This window comes from Abramis brama, assembly GCF_963993115.1.
Source record: "Abramis brama genome assembly, chromosome: 20".
In the NCBI taxonomy this organism is placed as follows: domain Eukaryota; kingdom Metazoa; phylum Chordata; class Actinopteri; order Cypriniformes; family Leuciscidae; genus Abramis; species Abramis brama.
In genome coordinates, this window is record NC_139982.1 from 846,565 (window position 1) to 871,301 (window position 24,737).

At 39.7% G+C, this 24,737-nt stretch overlaps 1 protein-coding gene across 1 annotated transcript; it reads right to left on the reverse strand.

Annotated features, from left to right (window-relative positions):
* Nucleotides 1-3,938: 3,938 nt before the first annotated feature.
* On the reverse strand, nucleotides 3,939-24,737 carry LOC311070956 (GTPase IMAP family member 8-like). Its single transcript, XM_084095132.1, has 4 exons — nucleotides 24,721-24,737; nucleotides 6,449-7,811; nucleotides 6,282-6,325; nucleotides 3,939-6,134 (listed from the first exon to the last, which is right to left on the reverse strand). Exon 2 carries the CDS (start codon nucleotides 7,765-7,767, stop codon nucleotides 6,463-6,465), a length of 1,305 nt encoding a protein of 434 aa, XP_083951258.1. The 5' UTR covers nucleotides 7,768-7,811; nucleotides 24,721-24,737; the 3' UTR covers nucleotides 3,939-6,134; nucleotides 6,282-6,325; nucleotides 6,449-6,462.

The following is a 24,737-nucleotide window of genomic DNA, read 5'->3' on the forward strand; positions in this document are numbered from 1 at the left end:
TCGAACGAAAGGCCTTTAGGAACCCTGAGCGAACAAAACAAGCCAGAACAACAACGAGAACAGAATAGAAAACAGACCTTAGAGTGACGAGTGACATACAATAATGACTCCGTAACATGAACTAACACAAACAGGGTATATATGCACAGACACTAACAACATAATTGGGAACAGCAGGGAATAATCACCAGTGATGGGACCAACCAGGATTATGGGAAATGTGATTCCAGGATGAATGGAAACAGGAAGGAAGGGACCCCTAGTGGACACCCAGTGGAAACACAACAGACACTGTGCTTAAGGCTCGACACTATGAGGGACTTTTTCCTCCAGCAGCTGAAGGCCATAAGAGACTCGCTGTTTTCATCTCAGACCAAGGTGCACAAGGATTTAAAAGCCTTCAAGGAGTCCATCTTGACGGAGGAGCTGAATTTCTACAGAGAGAGGCTTGAGGCAAAGGTAACATCTGACCTCCAGCTGCTGGAGGAAAACTGCAATTCTGCTAAACGTGGTGTTGTTGAAATGGTGAAGGCCGTTGAGGAATCTGTGACCAAGAGGATGGACGCGCTGGCTTCGAGGATCACTGTAATAGAAGCGGAGGTCTGCAACATGGTGGCTTCTTTTGAAGCGAGCATGCCGACACGCTGTGCTCATGGCCTTTTGAGCAGAGCTTAAGCACTATCCTCCACCCAGGTGACAGATGTGGGACAAGACACGGAGATCTTCCTGGACCTTCAGAGTGTGACTTCTTCATCTCCGATCAGCCCTGGTCAGTGTGCGGTGTTGACCACAATAGGGTCCTTTGAATCCATCTCTGACCAGACCCCAGAACGAGATGAAGCACTTTACTCCACCCAGGTTTGGGATGTGGGACGCAACATTGAGATCTTCCTGGACCTTCAGAGTGCGGCCTCTCCGTCTCAGATCGGCCCGAGTCAGCTTGCGGTGTTGACCACAGCAACGTCCTTCGAATCCAGCCCTGACCAGACCCTAGAACGAGATGAAGCACCTTCATCCACCCAGGTTCCAGGTGTGGGACGCGACAGCGAGGTCTCCGTGGACCTTCAGAGTTTACCTCTCGCCCAGGCCGGTTCCTCGGGACTTCAGAGACAGCCCCCCGCTATGCACAAGCGCAAGCTGGCCCAGTCTCCAGACGATCTGGAACCCGAACTTGCTGCCAAAATAAGGCCCTACATGAGACTGAGGCACACACGACAGGAGAAACTTACAGGACTCCAGGCTGCATTCTTCAATCTCCAAATGGACAGGCTGAACATTACTGGTATGTTTACATTTTTCTTTCCCTTGTACGCTGAGGCTAAATGTATACATATTTGGGTGTTAACCTGTTTGTTTGAATATTTATTTTTCTTTTTTATCCAGACACCAAGGGCCTCGCAGACAAGGCAGAAGTCATAAAAGGAGCTGGTGAGAGACACGGAGTCTGGAGTCCTGGCTGGAGCCCTCGGGGGACCAAGGATCTTCAGGCGTACATCGGAGAGAGAATCAAGACCACTTTGAAGAGAAGAAAACAAATTGCGCAGGTTGTGAATCTGGAGAAAAAAAAATTAAGCCAAAGTTTCTAGTGTTCGAGCGTCAAAAACGTAACACCCTGACACTTTAGTAGTTTTCACTCATGTTCAAGTTTTCACTTTAGAAGTTTCACTCATGTTCAATTTTGCACAGTTAATTGTTTGTTGTTGTTGTTCTTGTTGTTAAGTTTTTCATTTTAATAGACATATGTTCAACAAGTTTGCTTTTGTCAGTAGTCATCATTTTACCCATTTTGATATTAGTAATTTATTTCTGAGATAAGCTAGGGATTAAATGGTATCAAAGTTGGATGTGTAAATAGTGTGAGTATTTTGAATGTTTTTCTTCTTTGTGTGTATAAACATTGTAAATCCCAATATAGATGTATCTCTGTCTGTATTGTGGTAGCATAATGGTCCTGCACAAAGCAGCACAACCACATCCAGCACCACGGAGAGCGTCCTCGGTCAAACTCAGTGATGTTCAGGACCAGGGACAGTTCCTCTAACACAGGTGTGCACCATTTCTCGTTTCTGAGCCTGAGCTGCCGGCTTTTGAGCCCAATTAGCAGGTGACCTTTGACCTCTGAACACATACACTTTGTGTGGCTGCTTTCAAAGGCCAGGGGTGCCCTCAATCAGCTCCATGGTTCAGTACCCATTGTACATGTTTGTACTATACATCCTAATGTGTAAATATCTAAAATTCTACTTTGTGGATGTATATGGCTCTCTCTAGGTTTGCAATATAGTGTTCCTTTACTGCCAACTGTCTCTGTCCTACCTGAGTGTTTTCCCTAATAGGTGCATTCCCCTTTGCATTCAGTTGAATTCATCAGCTGGTTTTATAACAATATCCCCATTTCTTTGTCATTCTAGCAGAGATTTTTTTTCTCCCCTTGTTATGTTGTCTGGTGTTTTCAGGCCCCAATTTAGGTGCTTGCACGCATAATTGTCAGCTCTGATTGTTTTTGTGATTTGTTTAGTTAGGCTGGATAACGCTGGATGCTCCAGTTAAGGGAATCTGTTGTTTCTGGATTCTTTTCACCCTCAAAGAAAAAGGTCTCCAATTTAATTTTGCTTGCAAAATAGGCTTGCAAGTAGGGATAGGCTTGCAAATCTTTTAGTAACTCTATATTTTTTTTTTTGGAATAAAAAATAGGCCTTTGAGTAAAACATACATAAATATATCTATAACCAGCAATACGGGGGGAGTACTCTGGGTTCGGGCCCAATATCCGAGCTCGGAGCCCTCTCCGCGGACAGCACGCCAAATATGCATAACATTTATTCTATCTAACTTTTTTGTAAGTGTGAACTCGTGAGGTATCATTTCAGGTCCCGAGGATCACCTACGAGCCCGGAAGGTCAAAAGGTCAACCTGCCTGGCGAGTGTGTGTGTGTGTGTGTGTGTGTGTGTGTGTGTGTGTGTGTGTGTGTGTGTGAGTGTGTGAGAGTGTGAGAGTGTGTGAGAGTGTGAGAGTGTGTGAGAGTGAGAGTGTGTGTGTGTGTGTGTGTGTGTGTGTGTGTGTGTGTTTGTGTGTGTGTGTGTGCGCGCGCAGTGAGGGCACAGCCGCTCTTCCTTCGGCAGCCAGGTGTGTGTGTGTGTGTGTGTGTCCGTCTCTATGCTCAGACTGTGTTCACTGAGTCTGTACATGCTCAGGACTTTCCTCAGTTTAGGGTCGCTCACTTCACTCAGGTATTCTGCCAATTCATATCTTCTGTTTAGGGCCAAATAGCATTCCAGTTTACTCTGTTTGTCTGTTGCGTCTGTCCAATGTCTGAGGTATTTGTCTTTTTGTGTTTTAATGATTTGGTTTGGTCTGGCTATGTTTTTATTGTCAGTTTGTGACGTCAGCTCTAAGGCCAGTCGGCCGAGGGCGTTTCTCTCTGGCTTCAGCTCTTGCTGGGTCAGGGCTTTGTGATGGAGGGTCTGTTCATCGCTATTTTTTTTTTTAAGTGGGCATGGAATTTAATGGCTCTTTTTTGAATGGTTATCACAGGGGGGTATAATCCTAAGTTTTGCGCTGAACTCGTAGCAAGATTTTGCTGCAGAGTCTCTATTGGGTGTTTGTCCCATTTAGTGAACTCTTGGTCTGAGAGTCGACCCCAGACTTCACACCCGTACAGCGCGATGGGCTCGATTACTGTTTTCATTATTTTTAGCCAGATTCTGATTGGGATGTCAATTTGGATATTTCTCTTAATAGCGTAAGAAGCTCTCCGTGCCTTGTCTCTCAAGTCGTTAACAGCTTTTTTAAAATTTCCTGTGTTGCTAATATTTATGCCAAGGTAAGTGTAGTCCTGCGTGTGTTCGAGGAGCATGCTGTCCAATGTAAAACTATGATGCTGGTCGTGGCGGCTGGGTCTTTTTCGGAAAATCATTATTTTTGTCTTTTTGGGGTTAACTGCCAGGGCCCATGACTGACAGAAGCTGTGCAGGAGGTCTAGATGCTGCTGTAGACCCTCTCTAGTGGGAGACAGCAGCACCAGATCATCAGCAAACAGAAGGCATTTGACTTCAGTGTCCAGTAGAGTAAGGCCAGGTGCTGCAGACTGATCCAGAGCCATAGCTAGCTCATTTATGTTAATCTTATCTAAGTTAACTTATATTTTAACATGTTTCTCAGGAAAACAGTCTGATGTAAAGGTCTACTACCAAAGCACGACTGAGGTGAATGACCTTCCTTTTGAACACAAATGCCACATGTACGTATGTGGTCGTGAAGGATATCACATTGTTGTTGCAAATAAACAATAAACAATTCTGAATAAGAAACAAATGTCCAATCAATGATTATAATGGTTTATTTCTCGCAGACTGATCTCATGAAATGGCGTATGTATGACACGCCAATTCGTATTTCCATTTTTGGTGTGCTATCAACACGCATAATCGCTTTTCAGCGTGTTTATCAACGCCGTTGACTTAACGTTACATTACTATATAAATATGACCTACCCCAACTCCGTCCCTAAACCTACCCGTCACTGGGGTTAATACCATTTATGAGTCTTCCCCTACCATCCTAGGAAAAAAAAATCGATCCCCAGATGTAGATATACATTTTGCTCCGTTTCGCTCGGACATTTAACGGCGTAGACATACACGCGAAATCACTCTGACATTTAACGGCGTAGACATACACGCGGAAGATGACGGTTCGTTTCGGCGTGAACATACACGCGGATAGCTCAAAATGCGTATAGATAACACGCCACTTGACTTGAAAGTGGCGTGTATGTTTACGCAAAGTCATGATGTCATGTTGAGAAAGGCACACAGTTGCACAGTCAGTCAGGAGAATGTGAGAGTGTGTGCGCCGAGGGGAGGCTCTCTCCTACTTTATATCTCTGCTACTCATAACATAGATAACATAGGGCCATAGCCCAGGCTCTTAGCCAACTGAACCTTTCTCTGCCTTATTAGGAAAGTACATGATTTATTATAGGGAAAGATCATTAATATGACATAAGACAGTGTGCAATAACAATAATAAAAACATAATAATATAACAGCAATAATGACAACATATTCAACGTAAATTATTATATTTATTGAAATAATAAATGGATTATAGTGAAATAGTCCATAGTTATTAGATCAAATATTAAACAAAGCAAAACCAAAACCAACCTTCGTAGAAAGACTGGGTTAGCACATTGCTTATTTTATCAAGCACACATGACCAAAACCTGACCTTGTGTTTAACATACAGATAATCACACCTTACCCTACACCCTATTTAACATGATTGTAATGGTTATTTTTGGTAGATATGAATAAAAGTTGTATCCTACATTTAGTGTGAAAGCACAGGATGCATAGAATGGCACTGAAACTCTGATTAGAAAATCGTTGCACAATATAGCGTCTATATGGAAATCACTATCCACAATACCAATGTAGATCTACCCTTCAGCCCAGGGATTCCCAAACCTTTTTGTCAGTAATGCCCCTTTGAACAACACATTCACATTTCTCTGATGATGGTTAATTGTCACATGACATAAAGAGTGACAGATAAAATATTTTGTTTATCATTTTGATTTTTTCATGCGTTTGATTTTGATTGTTTTTATTTTTAAATAGTTTATTTATTTGATGTTAAATTTTTATGATTCAATAAATTGTTAGCACTTCCCCTTACAAACCCCATTTTGTGAAACCCTGCTCTAGCCTATGGACTCGCCTATAGACTTGGTACATTTAGTTTATCTTTGATCATTGTCCTCATTACTTTTTTCACTGCTTAGTCTTGAGGTGGTTATTACCTGTCAAGTGCTAGCTTGTGTTAACCTAAAGAGGTTAGTTACTTTGTTTCTCTTAACCATCACCCAAGTAGCATCAGTGATGCTATTCTGCTAAAACGATCTAAAAGATTTAAAATTATCATATTGAACATTTAACAATGATCATTCAAAGAAAATACTTAACATTTAAAAATAATATTTGCAAACATAAGTGAGATGGTTTTATACAAACATTGGTAGGATAGTTGATTCTAACATCTACAGATGAAAAAGAGTGCGTGGAAATCAAGTTTTGTTGAACAAAACATTTCCCTGAGCATGTTTATGTTGCACTGCATCACTGAAGACCTTAAAGAAAAGAGAGATCAAAATAACAGTTTAGTTTTGGTCAGAATCAAGCAGATAATCAATGAACAATCACCCTCTGTCTAATTATATCTCTCTAATTATGTGTGTGTGTGTGTGTGTGTGTGTGTGTGTGTAAATACATGATACCTCCTTTAAATCCATTTGCTCCCAGATTGTCTCCTTTTGGTTTCCTGTTATAATGAAACCAAACCATTACAACCTCAGCCAAAGCCAATAATAGATTATTTCATGCATAATATGAAACGCTCAATTTGAGATGTTCTGTGTTTACATAGTTTGGGAAATAGATTTACCTCCCACTTCCATGTCATCTGGATATTTGCACCTGTTTGTTGATGAAGTGACCCTTATTTTCACTGTATATTGCAGAAATCTTCTCCAACAGTTCATTTACTTGAGTCTGATCATTTTTGTCCTTGTTGTTCAGTGTGTGAAGCCTTTTGCCATGCATCTCTACAAGACTTTTGAGCTGTGGACTCTCTCTAACAAATTCTTCAATAGGTTTGTCTTCTAGATCGTCCTTTCCAGAGAAAAGGATCATTGTCTGTGTTAACGAATTGTCCAGACATGCATGAATGCGTTCAATCATTTTGAAGGTTTCCTCAGTAACTCGTCCCACTTTGATTACAATCATAATGACATGCGGCCCTGGACTGGCACGTGACCAAGACTGAGAGATTACATCTTCCACATCTTCTGCGTTTTTAATGCCAGGAGAATCAATCAACATAAAGTTCATCCCAGAATTGCTGGCCAATGTGCTGCTATCAGTTTGGTAATTTTCCTCTGAAATGGTTTTAATGGTTGCAGTTTTTCCCACTCCAGCCATTCCCAGGACTACAACTCTGACTTGTTCAGCTGGATGTTCTTGAGGTTTTGTAGTGTCTCTTCTGTGCCTCTTTATTTGCTCATCTGAACTTCCTGGCACTGAATCAGATGTAATGAGATCTTGTTCCGGTTTTGTATTAATTTTTTGACTTTGCACGTTACTCTCGGCGCAGGTTTGACTTTGCATGTTACTCTCGGCGCAGGTCATAGAATCTTCATTTGTTTTCTGTGTTTTTTTCAGATCTTGCAACAGCTTGTCCATATTCTTCACAGATTCACTATCTTTGTTGTTCCAGGTGTACACTCGATTTCCACATCCCTGTATAATGCTCCGCAATTCTCCTCTTTCCTCCTCAAGAAACTGTTTAAAGGATTTTGACTCAAGGTTGTCGCAGTGTGAAAACAGAATTGAAGTGTGATTCGTAAAGTCATTTCCCAGAACCTGACTTAATCTTGAAACCATGGACATCTCTTTCGGTGTAAAGGAACCGATTGGAATGATCAGGAGAAAGGCATAAGGCCCATAAAGAGATGCAATAGCTGTTTTTATGTCTGCTTCAACCTCATTCTCTGTTATTTTAGTGCAGTGCCATCCTGGAGTGTCCACAATTGTGACTTCCATTCCACTGATTCTCCCAGTTGCAGACTGGTATGACACGGTGACTGACTGAGTGGATGAAAGAGATGTAAAAACCTTTTTGCCAAGTATGGTGTTTCCTGTAGCACTTTTACCAGACCCAGTCGTCCCAAGCAGGACAACCTGCAGTTTATCTTGGGCTGCCATAACCAATATAGACAGTGGGACTTTACAGAAAGCAAAGATATTTTCTGTAGAAAGAAAAAAATAGTAATATGGCATTATATTATATTATATGCAGAAAGTCTTAAAGAAAAAGTTCACTCAAATTATTTCATCATTTACTCCCCCTATGTTGTTAGAAACCCTACTTTCTTTCTTCTACAGTACACAAACCAGAAATTTTGAAGACCACTTTCCAATTTTTTTTCCCATTTCTTATAATTGCATGAAAAAAGCCAGAAGAGTTTCAAATTGCTCCCTTTGGATAACTTGGTTTTCTCGTTTTTGTCTTCAAAGCGGAGAAACCATCCATTTATCACATATTCGACCCTCTTCATGAACATAAAAAAAACAACTCTCTTCATTTTTGTTACATGTCTGTTTGTTTTTGGACTACATTCTGTGTTCATTGTGTTCAGTTTCTAGCCACTCCTTGTTTCCATGTTCACCGGCTTCATTTGTTCATTTGGTTCAGCTGTGTTGTGTTAGTCACTTCTCCGTTCTCTCCCTATTTGTTACTATGGCTGCGTTCGAAACCGCATACTTCCCTACTATTTAGTATGGGAAAAAGAGTAGGCGAGAATTACCTGGGTGACGTACTAATTATCGCGAGATTCGGACTTAAGTGCGTTCGAATATGCCTACTTTCCTACTATACAGGTGCTGGTCATATAATTAGAATATCATCAAAAAGTTGATTTATTTCAGTAATTCCATTCAAAAAGTGAAACTTGTATATTATATAGACTCATTACATGCAAAGTGAGATATTTCAAGCCTTTATTTGTTATAATTTTGATGATTATGGCTTACAGCTTGTGAAAACCACAAAAAATCAAAATCTCAGAAAATTAGAATATTACATGAAATCACACAGTAATTACACAGTGATACCATGGTCATTGAACCAGGTTTTGGTTATTTTGGCAGTGTGGGCAGGTGCAAATCCTGCTGGAAAATGAAGTCAGCATCTCCATAAAGCTTGTCTGCTGAAGGAAGCATGAAGTGCTCTGGAAATGTCCTGGTAGACGGCTGCGTTGAGTGGACAGCACAGTGGACCAACACCAGCCGATGACATGGCTCCCCAAACCAACACAGACTGTGGAAACTTCACACTGGACTTCAAGCATCTTGGATTGTGTGCCTCTCCATTCTTCCTCCAGACTCTGGGACCTTGGTTTCCAAATGAGATGCAAAATTTGCTCTCATCAGAAAAGAGGACTTTGGTCCACTGTGCTTTATTAAATCCAGAGTCAACGCAGCCGTCTACCAGGACATTTCCAGAGCACTTCATGCTTCCTTCATTTTCCAGCAGGATTTGCACCTGCCCACACTGCCAAAAGAACCAAAACCTGGTTCAATGACCATGGTATCACTGTGTAATTACTGTGTGATTTCATGTAATATTCTAATTTTCTGAGATTTTGATTTTGTGGTTTTCACAAGCTGTAAGCCATAATCATCAAAATTATAACAAATAAAGGCTTGAGATATCTCACTTTGCATGTAATGAGTCTATATAATATAAAAGTTACACTTTTTTAACGGAATTACTGAAATAAATCAACTTTTTGATGATATTCTAATTATATGACCAGCACCTGTATAGTAGGCGAAAACAGTACGTGAAGGAAGCAGTACGTTCGAAACATCAGTATTCATGAAAGAGTAGGCGAGAAGTTCCCGGATGGCTTACTGCTTCCGGCCAGATTTTCGAGTGCTCGACCGATGGATACTCTTCTATCCCAGGAGGCCACGCGAGAGGATACGTCATTATAAAACATCGCAGAGATCAGCGACGCGGGTGCTTTCAAATGTGAGTAAACACGGTTCCTTGTGTTAAAATTGCATTTGTTGAACTACTGTAGAGTAAACCGTTGAAGTGTTGAAGGTGTAAAGACGTTACACAGTAAAGTATAGTTGTGATTTTGCTGTAAAAACACGTTTTATTATGTATAACGTTAGCTAACTGGGGAGCTCCAGTAAGGACACGTAAGTTACGTCTCTAACGTGGATTTACATAAACCATATACATCTTAAAGACGCTCATTTTAAATGACCATTTACATCTGACAGGAAAATATTCAATAAGTATTGCAGAAGAGCACATCACAACATGAAATAGACATCTCAGTGATGAATGTGCGCTATTATGTAGAACAAATCTATAAAGTAACTAAACATAAGTTATCTATTTTATTTGTCCATTACTGTTGATAAATTGAGGAACATTTATGTTGGATAAAAAGTTAAAACAACCTCAACATGTAAATGTAGTGTTGAGCTCATCACAGAGGTAATGTGAATCTTGTCTGGATGTTACAGGGACAGATGAACAGATGTGTGTTTATCTGGTGGAGAATGGCTCATGAAGCTGAATGCTGCCATCAAAGGCTTTGAGTGAGTATACTACAGAAATTAATAACAACAACTATTTAAATATTAAGTTGTAGTTTATTTTAATTATTGTAATTTCAAAGAGAGCTATTACAGCACTTTTCTGATTCTTGATTTCTGTGCATTTGCTGCAGATCTTTTGTGGTGGAGAAGGACCTGCAAGGTGATGGCGGCGTTGGTGGAGAAGGACCTGCAAGATGATGGCGGCGTTTGTGGAGAAAAAGCGTTTTTGTCTTCTAAAAATAATGACTGCTTTTGTGTAATGTTTGTGCATTTTGTAGGATCTGAAATGTCAGCAGGCTGGTGTGAGCACTGAGGATGAGGAGCCCAGAGCTGAATCCTGGAGATGGTGCCATGGATGAGACCCTCCATCACTCCTCCTGCTCTTATGAGACCCTCCATCACTCCACCTGCCCTCCATCACTCCTCCTGCCCTCCATCACTCCACCAGCCCTCCATCACTCCACCAGCCCTTACAAGTCCCTCCATCACTCCTCCTGCCCTCCATCACTCCATCTGCCCTTATTGCCTCAGATTGTGAAGCACAACACATCACGCAACAACCTCAGGAATGGCTCACCTCTGGCTGATTCATCAGAATAAAGCTGCAGAATGGGAACCGCTGTGTTGAGACGGCAGAAGGATGTGGGGTTCAGCGCCTGTAGCCTACATACATGATTGTAGTTTGAATAAAGCTTTGTTTCATGTGTTGACTTGTATGTGCATTTGTTTATTGTGTGATGGTGACTTTGATTCATTCTTTTACTAATTTATCAATATTTCTCATTGTTGTCAGTAAATAAAATATAATTATTTAATTAATGCTTTAATTGTTTGAATGAAAATGTAGATATGTTCACTATATACACATCTAGAGTGTATTCAATCATGCATAACTATGTCATATGACATACATTACATTTTGTTTGTTTTATTGAATTATATCATTTTCAGTAAAAAGTAATATAATTAAGTATGGTCAGCATTTATCATTGTTATTATTGTATGCTTTGGGGTGGGATAGCAATGCAATTCATTCTGGGGTAATATTAATTTTTAATATTAATGATAGCCTACTTAAATTTTTCGAGTCTAAAATCAACAGTTTTCTCCAATCTTCGCACAGCTGCCCTTTGTGCAATCATTACAAACGCTGAGGAAACCCGTTCTAGGTAGGGCTGTCGAGTTACTGATGTTATGAGGTGTATTTATTTATTTCTCAATCATGGGTTTGCATACATAATGTGAGATTTTTTACACAGGAAAAGAAGAACCTACAAGGTTTAATATCTTAATATATATACGTATATTCTTAAATAATTCATTATAATACATTTTTTTGTTATTTATAGGCCTAGGCCTGAGGGATGAAACGACAGTTAAATTCAACAAGAAAAAGAGGAAAACATAAAGCAGTTAGCCACTTTTGCTTGTGGATGAAAATGTTTGGATAAAAAATAAACAACATATTCAAGAGATGACAATTTTGGGATTTCGTAATAAAAATAAATAATATCGTTAAGGATAAAACGGTGGGTCACATTAGTAGGGTAAAATATTTATAAGAACTTAAATCAACCCTAAATGTATTCATAAAATAAATGGGCAGCAGTTTCTTCAAAAACACCACAAAATGAGCAAGTTTAAGCAATATCAAGATATTTACAGATAGATGAATTAAACGTGTCGTTCAAATCTTTTAAGTTGTTGCGCGTGTGATAACGCGTCGTAGGTTACATGATAACGTCAACATGGCAGATGTCCGGTTCTCATTCATACTCAACGAGATCTGGCTATAAAGTACTCTTTTAGCGCTAGTACTTATTGAAATTAACCCTTTAGGCGCCAGAGGTTTTTTCCTAAAACGTTCGATTTTGACATCTTAATTTCAAAAGGCTATATCTTAAAAGTGATAAAAGATAGAGACTTTCTGTAAATTAAAGAAATATTAAGGATGACCCAAAGTTTATGTAGGGATTACATTTTCCCATCTAATTTTCATATTATGACGTCATATGGTGGCGGCCATCTTGGATTATAGAATTTTCATGAAAAATCACGTTTAAATGATAAAATGCAGCACTTCTTTACCCCCAAAATGCCCCTCACCTTCTGTATGCTATATTGCACAATACTGAATGCTTAGGTAAATAGTAAGTAGTAAACAAACTGTCTAAATCATTACTAATAAATGGTAGAAACAAACCGAATACATGTAGCGGTTGGCCTTTTGCTGTAGAGATTTTCCATTTACTACATACTCTGATTCCATGTATGGGGCACATATATATTATTCATATGACACGCAAACACAAGTAGACAAGACCTGTTTAGTTCAAAAGCTCACTCGCCACGGCAAGGCACAGATGATGACGAGACAAGACGAGAGACAATGTTAGTATTTTTTTTTCTTTTTGTGGTTTTTGTTGATGTTTTTTTTTTTTTTTTTTTTTAGCTGACAAAGGCACACATCACAAGGACATGAACACACAAAAAAGAACACATATTGTACACTACTAAATGGTCAGGGAAATAGATAGTAAATCAACAGTGTAAATCATTACTAATAAATGGCAGACAAAAAAAAAAAAGAATTTATGTAGCAGGGCTTTTGCTGTAGAGATAATGACTCCCTATCCATCCAGGTGACATTTCTTGTAGTGTTTCATGGTGTGGTCTTGCGATAGACTATGCATAATAGCCCCTCTGCCCCGTGTCACACCGCCTCTTCTCCTGCTACGAGCAGCGTGGGCGCGGCCAGATCTGCCTCGCGCGCGCGCCGAGTGTGCACAGCTCGGACTACTGTCATTGTCATTGCGACTCCCCACCCTGCCTCCACGTTGCCCCCTAACTGTCCTATGAATACTTCGACCTCCTCTAACATACCCAGTGGCATTAGACAAAGCCTCCACCACAATACTGTCGCCGCGATTGCGGAGACGCACACGGTCACCATGGCTAGCGCGGTAAAAATCTCCCGCCTCGTTCCCCACAACACTAACACGCCTGCTAACTTCGCGATGAACACTCCGACCCCGGGAAACATTGTTCCCACCACTGACATTGGGCAAAGGAGCATATATATTGGGCAAAGGATTCACCGTTTGTGCTTGGTGTAGGGCTATACTTTCACTTTCAGAATCACCGTCATTTTCTGAAGGCAGATAACGTTATTCCCCTTCAGAATCAGGGTCCGCGAATAGAAGACCCAACACTTCATTGTGGGTAAGCTTTATTGATGCCATTAGATAATAATAATAATAATAATCTAATGCAAATACTCGCTGACGTTGACAATATTGCTCTGATAAAATGGCTCACTCGCACACAAGCTCCGCTTTTGTTCGCACTGATTCAATGCGCTCTAGCTCGAAGATTTTCTATAGAAGCATGACGTTTCTTTGAGTCTGGGATGAAGTATGACATGTCTGCCAACTAATGGAGGGGAGGTCGAACGAAATTTGACACCCTATTTGACAAAATCGGCCATTTTATTCAGTGCCGCATCTTGTCGAGTAAACTAACCGTGGCGCCTAGAGGGTTAAGTACCTACTTATTGAGTATGGGGTTTCGAACGCAGCCTATGTTTACTGTCGTTGAGTTCATTTGCCCCAGCTGTGTCTTGTTTCCCTGATCTGTTCTCTGTGTATTTAAGCCCTCGGTTTCTCCCTGTACCTTGTCTTGCATTAAAGGACAAGTTCGGTATTCTACACTTAAAGCCCAGTTTTCAGATCGTTTCTGATGAAATAGAACGGTTAAGATTAAAATTTGGACACATGTTGCTGGCCCGAGAATTTTCGGTTTCTGTGGTAGCACCCCCCCACCTCCACAATGGCTGCAAATGTGCACTGGAACAATCCTTCCTAAAACGCATTAAACTTTCGTTTACAAAGACGTGAAACTCACAGAGTGGTCAGAGGTGTTCACTGATATACTCACACAAAAATCGCTGCAAAAGATGCTTTCCAACAGGTTTTATCGTAGTTTTTGGAGTTTTCAAGAGCAGTTGTGTGAACACAGGGACATGGTGCTCCGTCACCTCAGCCTGTTGGGGCTTCTGGTCAACTGCGACAAGAGCAAACTCTCCTGCGCAGAGGATCTCTTATCTCGGTATGGAGCTGGACTCGGTCAACCAGACAGCGTGCATCTCACAGAGGAGCGCATCCAGTCAGTGTTTAACTGCTTGAATTCATTCAAACGCAGGACAGCGGCCCCACTGAAACTTTTTCAGAGGCTTCTGGGGCATATGGCATCCGCAGCCACAGTAACACCGCTCGGGTTGCTTCATATGAGGCCACTTCAACACTGGCTTCATGGCCGAGTCTCGAGGTGGGCGTGGCATTGTGGCTTGTACTGGGATACCATTACCTTGCACTGTCACCAAACCTTCAGCCCGAGGTCGGACCCTTCATTTCTACGGGCAGGTGTTCCCCTAGAACAAGTATCCAGGCATGCTGTGGTATTCACGGATGCCTCTGCCATCGGCTAGGGGGGGTCACGTACAACGGGCATGCAGCTGCATTGGCATATAAACTGCCTCGAGTTGTTAGCAGAACGTCTTGCACTTAGCTTAGCCGCTTCAAGGTGCCGCTTCGTGGAAAGCATGTACTGGTCTGTACAGACAGCACTGCGTTCACATCTGAGGTCGCTTAGTGCCATTCTCATCCCTGGCATGTTCAATTGTGCAACCGACGAGTTCTTACGTCAGTTTACGTTTCCTGGAGAGTAGCGACTCCATCTCACGCCGGTCCAGCTGATTTGGAGGCGCTTCGGGGCCGCACAGGTAGATCTGTTTGCCTCTCTGGACACGTCGCATTTCCAGCTGTTCTTCTCCCTGACCGACGGAACCCTCGGCACAGATGCACTGGCACACAGCTGGCCCCGGGGCCTACACAAGTATGCGTTTCCCCCAGTGAACAGCTTTCCTTCCTGCAAGATGGGTTGGAGCGAAGGCTGTCTCCCTCCACAATCAAAGTGTATGTCACCTCTATTGCCCCGCATCACAATGCAGTTAAAGGTAAGTCATTGGGAAAGCATGATCTGATTGTCAGGTTCCTGAGGGGGCAAAGAGTCTGCCTTGTCCCCCCTCTATACCCTCTTGGGACCTGTCTCTGGTGCTCAGCGCACAGCAGAGACCTCCCTTCGAACCGCTGCAGTCAGCAGAGCTGAAGATTCTGTCACTAAAGACAGTGCTCCTGACTGAGCTGGCTTCTATCAAGAGAGTAGGGGACATGCAAGCGTTTTTGGTCTACGAATCGTGCCTAGAATTCGGACCGGCTGACTCTCACGTTGTCCTGAGACCTCGGCCCGGATATGTGCCCAAGGTTCCTACCACACCCTTTAAAGACAAAGTAGTGAACCTGCAAGCGCTGCCCTCGGAGGAGGCAGACCCAGTCCTGGCTTTTCTCTGTCCCGTCTGCTCCTTGCAGTTATACATGGACAGAACGCAAAGCTTTAGGACCTTAGACCAGCTCTTCGTCTTTTGTGGAGGCAAGCAGAAGGGAAACGCTATCTCCAAGCAGAGGTTAGCCCACTGGATAGTGGATGCTATTGTCTTGGCGCATCAATCCCAAGACATGCCTTGCCCGTTTGGGTTGCTAGCACACTCAACTAGAAGTGTTGCTTCCTCCTGGGCGTTGGCTCAAGGCGCCTCGCTGACAGATATATGTAGAACTGCGGGCTGGATGACACCCAACATGTTTGCTAGATTCTATAGCCTTCGTGTAGAGCCGGTATCCTCCCGTATACTCGCCAGTAGTGGCCAGTAGCGCGGGGAACCCACTCAAGTGTTGGCTTGCTTATGCCATTCTCACCTGATCGGCCAGGTACGTGCGTCTATTTGCTCCAGTGTGTTCCTGGAAACGGCTAACCCTTTTTAGTTCCTCCGTCACCCCTATGGCAGTCAGACGTTGCGGAGCAGCTGACGCCAGACCTAACACTTGTATGCATTGAGGAACCTGTGCTAGGCTCTGTGTCCATATGTAGTGGTCCTATATGTATATTTTCCACAGTACGGCTACCCTATCGGCTAGCCAGTGTCTTTCCCCTGGAAGAGCCCGCTCTGCAGTCTCTGCCTCTGCGCTTCACCCCTAGGATTAGGCTGGAACCACCCCAGAGACTTCCATATGTTGTACTACCCTGCTTGGCTAGTCCATATGTGTATTATCCCCATTACCTCCCTCCGGGCAGTTCATCAACTGCGCTCAATCCATGCGGTGAACTTTGGTTTTCTTCATCCAGCTAGTCTGAGTTTTATTTACAATGGGGTCGAAAGGCAGTTCAACTCACCTGATCTGGCTAAGGCCTCTGTCAATTCTTTAGTCTAATCAGAGTGTATCAAGTGATTTGTAAAAGTTTACACATAGACGTGAGTTGGGTAATGTGACTTGGCATTATGCAGGAGACACTGGACTATGGGCTACTGCGAATGTGACTGTTTATTTATTTATTTTCTCTCTCTTTTGAGTTTGCCACAGTGTCTCAAATGCAGACGATATTTTGAACATGTTTACTAATTACAAGTCATACTTGGTTAGTCTTCTTACTTATTATATAATTGCAATGTTATTAGTTACTGAAGTTACTATTACTAATGTTGCTAATGTTGTTACTACTACTAATGAAAGACTATATTTAAAGCGGGTTATCTGTTGTAATATTTGTTGTACTGTGCTTTCCTGCAATTAAATTTTATATTCTGCATGTCTCCATTCTCTCTTTGTTAATCTCTATTTATGAGCAGTAATTGTATGGGTAATAGCATAGAAAAATGGAAGGTATTTGATTGTTGTTAACATCAACAAATCCTGTGATTCTTGTCAATGCATATTATGCCAAATTTTGATGATCCAGTTTTTTTATAAACAAGTTATTTGAGATCCTCTCCTTATAAAATAGTAATCTACTTATTTTGCCAGAGAATTTAATTGTGTTAGGATCATGCGGATCTACAGATCTATATGTAGTGAGGTCGTGTGACGTTTTCAACACGTCACTATCATTTGATGCGTGGTCAATGAGCTGTCACCCATTGGAGAATATAAACGTGTTGTTCATGCCTCTTGGAGTCAGTAGTATGTTCCTGCACAACCGGCGGCTGCAGTTTCAGGACCGCAGTTCTAGGATCCAGGTGGTTTAGTTTGTACATAGTATCAAGATCCACCTATCTTAAGTCTTGTTCGAAAAATAAAATAAACTATTTTTGGGACCTTATGTGAATTATTTTAACAAATAAGATTATGGAATAGAAAAGCTCCTGCAGCAGGTGGATTAGAGAAACAAGTAGCATCAAGCTAACGTTACATTTAGAGACCTGCGCGGGACACAATGTTCAGTCCCGCTCCCGCAGTGTTCAGTCCCGCTCCCGCAAATATTTGTCATTTTTTAGTCCCGCTCCCGCCCGCATCTGTGATATTATATCCCGCTCCCGCCTGCAAATGCCCGCAAGACGCCAGGCAGGATGGATGTTCACTTTCTGTCTCACGAAAGGTCTTGGAAAAAATATGCGATTTGTGTCCTTTGTATGTTAACACCTTTTGGCATTTATCGCAGCAGGCAAAAGGTAGTTGATTCCCCTCTCCATCATGCACAACCAAAAATGACTGCCAAATGTCTGATTTGAGGTTTTGTGATTTTTTTTTTGTAGTAAATGTGCCTTTCTTTAGAGAAGTACTTACATCTGAAGCGCTTAGGCCTATATCTGAAGCACTAGAGGTGCTCTGTTCCTCGTCCATGCTGTCTATTTTGAACTTGAAGCTTTCGAATTTGAACATGGAGCAGCGGGAAGGAATTGTCTCTAAACAAGTGTGTGTGAGATTAGGCCCCGCCCTACCCCAAACGACAACATCCACAAGTTTAGGCACAACATTTTTATTGCTGCCAAACAGAATCTCCCTCACAACTACAAATTATGTACGCTACTTTAATCATTTATATATTTTACTTTACACTCATATTTAATTTGCGGGAGTGCAGCGTATCATCCCCCCCGCCCACACCCGCAAGCAGGCCAGCTGACAGTCTTGCCTGGGCCCGGGACTAGATAATCTTAGATGGGTTTAAATTACATTTTTAACCCAACATTTGGCTTTGTCCATATTTGACCCAAAATTGGGTTAAAACAACCCAGCATTTTTTAGAGTGTAGGCTAAATATTAAAATTAATATTTAATATTAATTTAATATTAATTTAATATTAATTAATTCATATTTAATATTAATAGCGCCGGCGCTCCCGTTTGCGTGTGTCTGTTTAAGAGCCTATAGAAACTGAAACCAAATGGCTAGCTCAATAATTCTTTTTGCATACAAAACCAGAGATGTAACATGTTCAAATCAAGCCTCCAACATGCTCCTGTTGCGTTGTTTTCACCCTCTAATGAGTCTGTACAAATTGCGTAATATGCGTTTACAAAAAAAAAAACACAAAAATGCATTGCGCGTCTTTGCACACATGTTCTGTAGATCTGCGATTGATAGTTACATCTTCCGATGCTCAATGACGTATCACATTCTGTGCACTATGACCCCGGGAGTTGTCACATGTTGTGACGTCACAAGCTGCGTCATTTGACCATGCGTTTGACTCCCATTTGCTGTACCGGTGTGTTTCTTTCTTTTTATTACTGTCTTTTTATCATTGCTTCATTTTATCATTTATTTCTCCTTTACACACTCACAAATACACGTTTACAAATGCAAGCACATTCACACGTACACATGCGCGCGCACGTAACGTTATGTCTAGTCTAAACGAAAGTACACGGACGCGGAGGTTTTGGCAATACTAATTGCGTCCGATGACGATGAACTCTCCGTCTGCTCATCGGATCCAGATTCCGTTTCAAGGACGAAACCGACTTTCTTGAAGGAATAGACCCATTCCAGGAAAAAAAGCCAGGTGTGCAGCCAAAGAAAGAAATGACGTGCAATGCATTTTTTGTTTGTTTTTTGTTTGTTTGTTTTTGTTTGGTATTTGTAAACGCATAATGGGTGATTCTTAGACTATGGGCACTTTTATGTACTTTGGTCATATTTTTAAAAATACATACAATTTTGGACAAAATCCTCTTTCTTTTTCAAACTAACAATAAAACCTCCTTAAAAACTTTTTACTACCTTTCTATTATGATTTTTTCATACTTTTCAACTTCTTTATAGGTGTCAAAATCACTGTTTTATCCTTGTCGCACACCCAGACTTTTTAACTTCAACAATGAAAATACAGTTTAAAAGTATGACTTATCTGGTAACTATTAATATACCTAAATTGAGCACTAGTAAAATAATTAAAATGCATTATAGTATTTAATGTGAGACCACCATCAATGTTACTTTTTATACAAAATATAGCTGTCGCACAGTATTGGTGTCATTTCCACCACAACACTGTAATGTCCCTTTAAAAAGTTTGTGTGAAAGATTGTTTAGGTGGTTTCTATGGAAATGTTCAGAGACATCAGAGCACATGTTGGACATGGGGGCAATTTTAAATTTTAATCAAGAACAAAATAAGAAAAATCAAGGTAAATTTTGCTTGATCAGTTAATATATTTATTCTACGTCATTTCCAAACATGCTGTACCTTCAAGGGTGTTTTTAAAAAGTTAAAAATTTTAAGTTAAATAAGAGTATTTTACATACATGAAATGTTAACTATTAATTCAAAGCTAATCAGTGAAGCTATCTTCCATTTTTTCACAAAAAACTACAGAAATGTCATTTCCACCACAGTCATTTCCAGCACACTGCCCTCTGTGGTGGAAATGACAGCATGTGGTGGAAATGACATTTATGATTACAAAGTACAGGGTGGGCCATTTATATGGATACACCGTAATAACATGGGAATGGTTGGTGATATTAAAGTCCTGTTTGTGGCACAGTATATGTGAGGGGGCAAACTCCTCAAGATGGGTGGTGACCATGGTGGCCATTTAGAAGTCGGACAAACAGGACTTTAATATCACCAACCATTCCCATGTTATTACGGTGTATCCATATAAATGGCCCACCCTGTACAATTGATATGGATTGCAAGAGTAGATTGACTTTGTGAATTGAGTTTACTGAGTGTGATGAGTTTAAGAGTTTTTCAAATAAATATTTCTCTAAATATTACTGTTTCTCTACATTCACGTTAATTCATTGTCATTTCCACCACCACCCTGTCATTTCCATCACCACACACATTTTTTAAAAACATTTAAAAAGTTCTCATCACACATTAAAAATGTATCCACAATTTACGAGATTATTCTCTACTTAATATAAAAATTCAAGTTATTTATTTTCTAATAAGCTCTTGCCCAAACCAATATTAAATTTCAGAGTGTGACAGGTGTACAGTTCACCATTTGGTCCTTAGGGCAGTCAATTTATCTCATTGACAAATGTATAGTTATTGTACTGTACATTGTGGAAAAACTGATAAAACTAGTTACAAAAATGATCTTAGACTATTCTTGAGTGGCATAAGTTATTCTGTTTTTAAATAACAGCTGTATATAGAGATGTGGTGGAAATGACATTTGTTCATTGCAGGTCGGAAAAAAATGTAAAATATTAACCATTTCTCTTGTAATCTAAGTTTGTCCTCTTACAGACCTTAAAACTAGACAAATTATTTAAACTTATGAGACTGTGTTACGTGACTTTTGAACAAGTTTTTTTTATTCAACTTCACAAGCCTAAAAGTGCCCGTAGTTGAAGAAATGCCCTATTACGCAATTTGTACAGACTCATTAAATGAGTGTATCTTAAAAACTAATTTATGTAAACAGTTCAAATCAATTCTGTATAGTTTTAAATTGTTTTATGCACGTTTTTCACATTGACAAGTTTGAGGTTGACATTTATCAAATTTCTGTATTGAATAAAATATGTAGGAAAAAATATTAAAAATTGTTTATATTTTTGTTTATTGCACTTTTGAGATATTTATCTAGTTACTATTGATTTATTACAAACATAGTCTTCAAATTGGGAAAGTAAGGATTATTTTGATGTATGGCATATGAAAATGCTCAAAAGAATGACAGCACAGCATGTAAAAATACAAAGATATACCCTGGCAGAACTGTTCTATGGTAGGTCATAAAGGGTTAAAGTGAATGGTTCAAAAAGGAGTCATTCGTTTGCGTACCGGACGTGTCATAATTAGCCTACGGCACGCATTGTGTGATTATCTCGACAGTTTAGGACATTGCACAAGATTTCTGTCAACACAGAAAACATTTCATCACTGGATAGGTTTTTCGTTTACTGAAATTGTGGTTTATGTCAGCTGAATGTGCGGAACGCTTTTTAGAGAAGATAAGGCAACGTTTTTTAGCACAATTCACACCCCTCGGTACTTCAGGAGAAAAAAATCTCCAAATGCTCAACGTGAAACTACGGTCTTCCGACCTTTTACTATCATGTCAATTGATTTTGATTAAAATGCGCGAGTGAGAGAGAGCAAGACAGCGATCGACGTGTTGTTTAAAGACGTGAGAGTGCGCGCGCAGCCAGGGCGCTTTCTCTGCTCGTAAGCAGTTCTACATCACTCACCTATCAAATAAGGCTTTGGCGGGACAAAAAAATTGCCTTTTTAATTGTTTAGGGTATCTCTAAGGCCTCTATTTTCTTCTTTTCTTTTCTTTTCTTTTCTTTTCTTTTCTTTTCTTTTCTTTTCTTTTCTTTTCTGAGCACCGGACTTGTGCTGAACGGACATTTTGAGCATAAGGTTAGCCTACCGAAATTCTAATCAAATGACAACATCAAATTTTGATCAGTGGCCAAACCATTTTTGTGTTGGGGATGGGGGGGTTCTTGACCACTATTTCAAGGACAATTAGGAAGAAAACAAATAAAAAGCTTTTATGTAACTCAAATATAAAATATTATTCCACAAATATGCCTATTTTATTTATTTTTTAACAATTATTCCATAATTTAATGAGGGCCCAGTTCTGGGCCCCCCCTCTACCCTGGGCCCGGGACAACAGACCCGTTTTAGTTATTTAATTTTTAATGAGATTATACCTGAAAAGGTTTTGGATTTTTTATCATATGTTAACTTAAAAAAATATATTGTATAATATGACTTGCTGGTTATCTTTGTTCTGTTTTTATTGTATTTATATGATATTTGTGTTTTTGTAATTGAATTTTTGCCATGAAGACAGCTCTGATTGCTGACATGGCATTAAATAAAAAAGATGATGATGATGTGATAATTAATCATTATTTCTCCAAATATGTGCACCATTGGACTAAGAGCCCTGGCGGATGCTGTATTGCATGTATGTGAACACAATTAAACTGCAGAAGACATGAATTAATGTTTTATGAGTGATGATTTCTATTCAAAATAAAGAACGTTACACCAGTTTTATCGTAAACAGTGGTCAAATATGGAAGCTGGAGTCTTAAATCATTCTAATGATGCTGAGTTTGTCCAGATCAAGAGTGTGATGTTTTAATGAGTAATGAATGTTGAACAACAATAATCTGGGGCCGTCTGTGATCTTTACCGCGAAGATCATAGACGGGGGTCTGATTAGTGTTCAGGGTGAACACTAAATTAGTGTTAAATTAGGGGTTAAATTAGTGTTTTTTGGTGATCCAGTTCAGTAGGTGGGGATGTCACAAACTAGGGTGCTGAAACTGGGTTAGGGTACAAAAATCTCAAAAGCTTACAATGACTTCAGTCAATATTAGGTAGTTATCATGTTTTCACTTTAGAATACTGATCCAAATAATTAGTAGTTCCTTTAGAATGATGTAGTAATACTTGAGTCATTACTAGTGGGTTACCATTACCTTTTATTATAAATTATGCATTATTCATGTTAATTATGAACCTGTAGATAGTAGTTATCTGGGAGGTATGAAAAAATTAGTAGTTACTGATCCGCCAGACCCGGAGATCGGCTGAATGGATTCGAAAATGGCTCTATGCCTCTATATATTAATGCTCATGGGTAGCCTAAATGGGTTCTATTCAGACCTTAACATCAAGTATTTTACTGTTATGTGTCAACAAGATTCAACAAGACATTTTCACCTGGCTGTACCCAATGTTTAGATCTGTTGTGGTATTTATGCAAATTAGCACATACGTAATTAGATTATGCACCGTTTGTCCATGTTAACAAACAATAATAAAAAAAAACTTGCAATACATTTTTTGTTTGTCTTGATACAAGTAATCAACTCAGTAATTTTCATGGTGATATCTAGAGGTTAAAATGTTTACCCTATTCACGTGAGAAGAAGAATGAATAGGCGTATGAATAGGCTATATTTGGTTCTTTTTCAAAACTTTCCCCTAATGGGATTCTTCAGGACTTTTTTTCCCCTTGCTCAGGGCATATTGAGGATACAAAATCAGTTGAGTTTGCTTCTGTTGTAATTTGTTCAAGGTTGACCCCCATTTTGGCTTAAAATGACTGGACTAATATGTCTGTAAAACTTAATCAGTATTTTTGTCTTAGGGCCTGTTTACACCTGGCCACTTCATGCGTTTTCTGTGATCAGATAGTCACTGAATGTTTCTTGACGTTGAAACCATCATGATGGCAGCCTCCATTTTAGAAAAATCTAGATTTGGGCTAATGTCTACGTGGTGTTGTCTTTCATGGTAGCACCACATACTTTATAGACAGTGTAGAGATGCGGACCTTGATGTAATGTTGTTACATTACGTCTATTTTCTTACTTCACAATGTATGTGTTTTTTTGGGGGTTTTTTTAGGCCAATTTAATATTCCACTTGAAGGTTTGTCAGACCCTTTTCTTTTTTAAACACTTTCTCTTAAGAACTGTAATTTTAATAAAGCAGTTAAACTGAATCCATTAAGTTATTTATTTTTCTTAATTATTTCTTAAAGTTGAATATTTCGACTCATTTTAAACAAACCAGAATTGTACTTCATATATTGATAATACCACTGTAATAGGTGTTATAGTGTCGCCAGTCTTTGATTTAAATTTCTTAACTCCATAAGCTCTTATTTTACTAGATGTAGCCTATTAAACAATATTGAAATACATTGTTTACTTGTTTTTGTTACCGTTTTTTTTTTTTTTTTTTTTTACAAATTGTCTCATTTGCAACCACAATTAAAGAATGACCTGGCTATTGTTGAAACACCATCAATCATAACATTAAATGCAAGCCTTCTAATATAGAAATCAAACCTAGCCCGACTCTAAATATAACCTTAACCATAGGCCTACCATTTTAATAAAATTAAAAGTTACTGTACAGTTTCAAAATTAAAGTACTTTCAAAACTGGAAAAACAAACAGTGTGGCTTTCAACAGCATACACTCTTTCAGTGAAGAAAAAGATCAGCATCACAGTTCTACCATATATTTGAGAGAAAAGAAGCAGCACTTTGATCTAACAGTAGTGGCTTTTTCATGAACTCTAATTGTTTTATGCATAATGATGCATTAAATAGGTAATTTCAAAGCATACTCTGTCTGTTTTGATCTACTAAAATTGTTCTTTATTTATTATCATTATTTAAAAAAAAAATCACAAACACTTACCTTCAGAAAGCAAGTCT